The sequence below is a fragment of the Montipora capricornis genome, chromosome 1 (genome assembly GCF_036669925.1).
Source record: "Montipora capricornis isolate CH-2021 chromosome 1, ASM3666992v2, whole genome shotgun sequence".
Classification (NCBI taxonomy): Eukaryota; Metazoa; Cnidaria; class Anthozoa; order Scleractinia; family Acroporidae; genus Montipora; species Montipora capricornis.
Window position 1 is genome coordinate 45,000,931 of NC_090883.1, and position 6,898 is coordinate 45,007,828.

General features: G+C 41.3%; 1 protein-coding gene across 1 annotated transcript in view; it reads left to right on the forward strand.

The window, feature by feature from the left end:
* The first annotated feature begins 416 nt into the window (after positions 1-416).
* Positions 417-6,898, forward strand: part of LOC138046313 (deleted in lung and esophageal cancer protein 1-like) — a 43,669-nt gene continuing 37,187 nt past the window's right edge. The window contains 6 exon segments of the mRNA XM_068892979.1: positions 417-669; positions 1,290-1,443; positions 1,655-1,765; positions 3,916-4,106; positions 4,706-4,911; positions 5,870-5,954. Coding sequence (XP_068749080.1) covers positions 457-669; positions 1,290-1,443; positions 1,655-1,765; positions 3,916-4,106; positions 4,706-4,911; positions 5,870-5,954 — 960 coding nt within the window. The 5' untranslated portion in view covers positions 417-456.

Genomic DNA, 6,898 nt, shown 5'->3' on the forward strand with positions numbered 1-6,898 from the left:
AATGACCCTAGACTTGAAAAAATTGCCTGGAACGCTGCAGTTACCCTGGGCACCAGAGGTTTTTCTCGCGTGCGGTGGGTGGCACTATCATGGTGGCACTATCACTATCATCCGCGAGGTTTTTCTCGCGTGCGGTGGGAACTTTTCGCGCGGGTCACTATAAAGACTTGACTGAAAACCGGAAACCGCGCTAGAAAAATCTCTGGCACCCAGGGTACGCTGCAGTTCAATACCACCCAACCCAGTCCCTTCTGTTCTTGAGTTACACGTATCACAGGTTTATCACAGGCAACCTAGTGTACGCTCAAAGGATCTCATAGAGCGTCTACCTTCTATTTGAGCCCGCGGTACATTTACATGGTTGGTCAAAGCTGCTTCTAGATTTCCATGACAACAGAATCAAAATGGCGGTACAGTAAGATTCTCGCTGAAAACTTTTTGGCATCGCTTTTTTCAATGGCACACACAAAGGAAATGGAAGTAGAACCCCCTATGCACTTACAGCGACCTTCGTCTGGCCGTTCACAAGATGTAACTCATCTACTTGCGAGCGTGTTCAGGGAGGTTTTCCCTCGCGATGTCCTCTCAGGAAACACCATAAAAAATCTGGCCATTTCCAAGAGTGGAGATTCAGGGTACCATGATAAGTACGTGGAGCAATTAAGAAAGGTGAGCATCTCTTGGAAAATAAATCGATGACATACAATTCAATTTTTAATATTAACAATTTCTTGAGACGCAGGAAATAATTCATTCGGTGAAATGTACAACTTGTTGTCATGATCAGTACAGGGGTGTTTGTATGTACGTTTCGTTTTGACTAAGTTGCATAAAACGTCGATTTGCACAGTTAGGCACATCTTGTATTGGCAAAATGTAATTTATTGTGTGGAAAGGGGCCATTCCAAATTTAAAATCTTCACACATACCGGGTGAATGATGCCATAAACATAATTTACCTTCTCGGAAAAACATAAGCTTAATATAAAATTGCCAACAACATAACCCCCTTTGCAGTAATTTATCCCGGTTGTCTTCTTCCCCTCACAAGATCCTTATCCCCTTGGAAATGGCTTTAGTAACCTTCATAAAAAACTGTACCCCTAAAAGATTGTTTCCACAATAATGTTTCCTAGTTTCTTAAGTTTAACCTGGCTTAACAGTTTGTTTGAGGGTGAATTTAACAATACAACCAAGGCCTGCAAACAAACTGAACCCTCCGCTTAGAGTGCCATCGTGATGGCAACTTAGGCTGTGTTATCATTACTTCTCTAATTCTTATTGTATAGATTCAAGAGGAACGTGATCGTCGGCATAGAGAGTCTGACATGCTGGAGGCCCACATTATGCAAGCACAGGCTGCAGCAATGGCTGCTGATGAAAGGGAACTTCAAAGAATGTCAAAAGGATGTGAAAATTACCATGAACTGGGCTTACCACCAGGTAAAGCATTGTCAGCAATTACTAAGACAACCTGACCCACCCAAAAGCAAACTGAAAGGAACCCAAGTGGATTTTACAGAATGACCCAAAAACCACCTACAAAGTCCGGAGCAAAACAATCCCAGGACACCTAATATCACCCTGACTACCTTAGTCTAGGAGTATCATTATTTTGGTTCATTAATATATTCATATTCATTTATATATTTAGCCTAGTCCAACCTCAGAAACTGTCTTGTCACTCAGTTGTTACGGCGCTTTAATCTCATTGTACCAGATGATTTTTCATTAGAGGAGGCTTCATCATCAAAAGCACCACAAGGTCAGTTTGTTGTTGGGTAGTGCATTTATAAGGCAAAAATCTGTGTATGTAGAGGTGGCTGCCAAAGACACACAAAACGCTTTCATTATTGGCTGCCAACTCTCAGCAAGACAGAGTCAAAAGACTGCTGTGGTAAGTGAAAAATCCTGGTTGCCAAGCCAAAAGTTCCTACAATAGGCGTTTTTCGATACATTAAAATTCAGCTTGTAAGAGAGGTTCTGAGGACAAAGACAAAGGAAAGTGGATGATATTCAAATATTTTTCACATTCAAGGTGTTTCTATTGTTTTTGTCCTCACTGCCTCACTATCAAGCTGAATATTTGATATTTTCGAAAATTGCCTATAGGCAGAGGACAGACCACTGTGACACTGTGACACTGTGACAGTGGTGCCCGGGGGGAGGGGGGGGGAGGACTCCCATATAAAAAGAGTTGGGATGCTCGTCATCTCACTTACGGGTGTAAATTTCGGATTTTGGTCTCACTTAAGGTGTTCTAGCCTTAACGCAATCATATGTAGCCATGAAAGTTTCCTTTAGGGTTGCGTGCGAACAAATATCCAGGTGATCTGGTGACGTAATTCGGAGGACTGGGGAGAAAAATTTTAATGCCGTATCCCACAACCGCGCGGCCTTATTTTCGAATTCAACATGGCAGAAGCGAAGTTATATCTTGTCGGGTGTACTTGAATGTTCATTCAGTAACAGGAATGTGGTAGACACGTAATGATCTGTCGAGTTTTGGCGATGGCAATACTGCAGGGAGTTTGGAAAACAACACCTAAGGCCATGCGCGGTTGTGGGATACGGCGTTAAAATTTTTCTTCACAGTCCTCCAAATTACGTCACCAGATCACCTGGATAAGAGTGTATTTTTTTCACTTTTCTGTTTTTTCCCCTTTGGTGAAAGTATTAAATGATAATGTCTTTGCCATCATTAAGAGATTTTTCATTTATCTGTGTTTTAATATGGTCTCTTTTAGGGGTCATTAAAAGCTTGGGCCACGCTCAAATTGGTCTCCTTTAGGGGTATAATTAACAATTATTCCATAAGCACGCGTTGGATATGAGATGGTAAATAGCCAATGAGGCGCGTAGCGCCGAGTTGGCTATAACCAGTCTCATATCCAACAAGCGCGAATGGAGTACTTGTTTCATTAAATTCCTTTAACTCCAAAAATTGGGAAGTACGAAATACGAGCGAAAAAAGCGAGCAAATCCGAGCAAAATCGTAAAAAATTGATGAGAACTGATGCGATGTTGTGTAATACCTTGTCGTCAGACAGACGCAGGCTCATCACAAAAACATTTCTTGCTTTTCGCATACTTCTAAACGTCAGAATTGATCCAAACTTTCCACAAAAAAAGTTTTTTTTCTCCTTTTTGGCTTTATTCATAGAATAATTTCACATTCCGGCAAAAACATTTTTAGTTTAGCAACGCTTAACGCAATCATTTACCATATAAGATCAAACCAAGGTATATGAGCTGATAACCGAGATTGAGTGAACCAATCAGAGGACGCGAAAATGCATTATCCGAGGTTGAGAATTTAATAATTTAAAATATCTGACGAGCATCCCTCCCCTTTTTATATGGGAGTGCCCCCCTTCCCCGGGTAGTGAAGAGTGAAGTGTCGGGAAGAAAGCAACATGCTTTATAATTTAAATAATGCTCACTTTACCTGTCACACCACTTGGATCCAGGAATGGATGTAATGAGATGCACGGCCAATTATGACATCCAACACGAAGGGTTTTTTTCAATGTAGGCATTTGCTATCTATTTCTAGAAGTATGGTGTGTGTAAGGGCTAGTGTTATTTCAGTGTCAATGGTAAATCCAGCTGTTTCTGAAGTAGAACTGGATTTAAAGAGGTCACTTTGAGGAGAACAGAAAGAGGACACTTTGTGACACTTGTCAAAATCATCCTACATCTAATTGCGTGCATCTCTGGACATCAAGAGGCCATGCTCAAAAGGAGAACTGATAAATTTGCCTGCACACTAGTAGCAAACTACATTAATTAGATTGCATTTAAATGCATTCAAGCCACAGCAAACGTTTGCACAAGAAACTGTTGCAAGTCTCTGAACAGTCATGTTCATGTGGTCAATAATTGTTGTTTTAATTTTGCATCTAATAATTGCAGCTGATGAAATTCCCAGTTATGCCAGACCCACAACATCTTCCCAACAGAGATACAGAAAGACACCTCCATTGACAGACTATCTCGATGATGCAGCCATATCCACTTCCACCTGGCCTTGGGCATCACTCCCTCCTACCCAGGCAAATGACAAGAGAAGAGAGAAAGGACTGGACATGTCACCACCCCCAAGTGTAAGCTATACTTACATCTGAAGTTCATTTACAGTTGATCAGTCAAAGTGCTGTAAGGCCATAAATTGAATGTGAGAAAGCACAGGCCATAACTCATAATGTGGCCCTTAAACTCAATTGGTCAATTGCAGATACATGTATGTACTACTAGGTTTTTGTGATTCTCTGATCAGAACTTAATTGTTACTTCTAATATTCAGAGATTGCTTATTCAGTTTTTAGTCATGTGCACTAAAATTAAGTGGTGTAATGTTCAGGGCTTTGGACTTCTGACGCCTGGTTTGAGGCCTGGCTCAGTCACTGTGTTGTTTTCTTAGACAAGAAACGTTGCTCCACACTGTTTCTCTCGACCCAGGTGTATACAAATACCAGTAACATACTGTAGGTACTGCTGGGGATAAACCCTGAAAGGGACTAGCTTCCTGTCCAGGGAGGAGTAGCAATTATACTCTTTGTCACTTTCTGCAACAAAAAACTAGGATAAGCTTCTGTCAGCTGTATGAACCACAATAGCTTGTGTGCAACTAATTATTACCTTAATTACCTTTACATGCAGAACTACAGAAGGGAAAATCTAATTATCTTTCTTGCCTCCTAAGGCTAAGAGCAGAATCACCAAGTCCTCAGTTTGGAAAGAGTCTATGAAACCAGAACAGCGGCAAGTGGAACGAGATGATCTGAAGAGATTACAGAACAAAGCATAATACAAAAGGAATCCACGACTTGTGCCTCCCTTGAAGTCCGGGCTGACTAAATCAAACAAGGAGAAAAAGAAAAAGAAATTAGATATAGAGAAAGAAAACAAGTGAGTTTATATGCTTTTCATAATTTACGTGAGTACTCTGAAGTTCAATTGTTAATCAATGCCTAAGCTTTTTGCCAATCATGTTTAAAGTCATGTTTAGCAGTAACTTTAAAATGGATGGACCGGATTGTATTGTAAACAGCTCCCATGTTCCTCACGGTTCAAATTGTCTTTTATGTACTGCCAGGGGTGGATCCAGGGGAGGTGGTGAATAGAGTGGCTAGTCACCCTCCCCCCACTCCCCCCCCCCCCCTCATTTTGGCTCCTTTTTTTTCTCAAGTTTATCTGCTTTTTAGTGTATTTTTATTTTTACTGGAACAGAGACTGTTTACCTGACATGAACATTTTTATGAATGCAAAACATAAACAAAATGGTAGCCTAAACTATCTGGACTTTTGTCAGAGTATATATTTCGATTCTTTCAATTCATGCCCCTTAAACTATTCCTAGATCCAACACTGACTGCACCTGTCCTTTCAAACCTTTGACTTGTTAGGAGTAAACAGAAAACTACTGGTAAAAATTATATATTTGTTAAGTGCTTTAATCACAACAGATCATTTTATTGCCATTTAACAGTTTCCACTTAATGAAAGTCTCATTAAACTCTTTGTAAGGACATAAAAGTAATTATTCTAAATATTTTGCACCTATCAATGTTAATTCCCAGGGAGGTGGGTGTCGGGCTAACCATGGGAGTTTGATCGTGAGGTCTGTCGTCACAGGTATGTGACGTCCCAGGCTGGCGATTTTGATCGTACAAATGGGACATTTTACCACCTTCACTTGCCGGCGGGTGGACATTTTGACCATTTATTTTGTCCCAGGGGTGGGGAATTTGAATTACTTTAAATGAAAATGTCAAAATCCCCACCCAATGCCCGAGCCCCCCACCCTGGGGCTTAACATTGATAGGTGCATTACTTCAAAGGTCTCAATTGTTTTGCATTTTTTCAGCCCCCGTGATGATCCTGTTGAAGTCTTTATTGCCTCACCATCACCCATCGTATTCACTGCCTACGAAGTTGGAAAAGTCTACGAGGTGTGATTTTCTGTACATTTAAGAATTTCTTATTATTATTCTGAGCGTGCGTAATGTGGGGCGAAAAGAGATGGTAAATAGCCATTCTCGTCCCCAGAGCCCTCAGTTTGTTTTGGTGACGTGGTCGGCGAAACGAAAGGCTCTGGGGCCGGTTCCTGGAAGGAGGAATAAGTATAACAGTTATTCCGGGGATAAATGTGCTATTCTAACAGAACAGAATTTATTCCGGAAATATAGGTATTCATGGAATAAGGCACATTTATCCCTGGAATAGAGTTATTACACCTTTCAGGAACCAGCCCCAGGTCGCTGCCAATACCGGGAGCATTTACCATTTGCGCGGAAAATCCGGTTGGAATGGAACGCACGAAATGGTACAGGATTCTCCCGGTGTGGAGTTTTGCCAGGCCCGAGTCTGTCACGGCTTGTACAAAACAATAACAAATCAAAATGGTGGCCCCATCTGCAGTGTCGAAAGGAGGGAAAAGAGGCTGAAGTGAACCGGGTCGAGTGGGAGTTTACAATGGTAGAGGAATTTTCCGGTTATTTCGGTTGGAACGGGAAAAGAGGAATACGTCTGAGGATTTCCATCTTTTTCTGAAACTTTCCGGTGAAATGAGCTGTACCATTCGAATTTCCGACCGGAATTTTCGGTTTTTATTGACAAATGATGTCGGTAAATCTCGGTCATCCGGCAGAACATGCGCACTTCTTTCAAGTTTCAATAATTTTGAGTGAGGGGAGAGAAGATATTGGTATAATTTCGTATAATGAGTGCTTTCTCACTAGATCATCTCGAAAGAAGCGTTTAAAAGGCTTTGATTGCGCTTGTCTGGGCTACCAAACAACACAACAGGATGGTTACGATCGAGAATGATCTCGTTGCAGGGGATGCAATAGATAGTTTTCACGTGACGTCATCGTCGCTTGTCCTCTCATTAGCG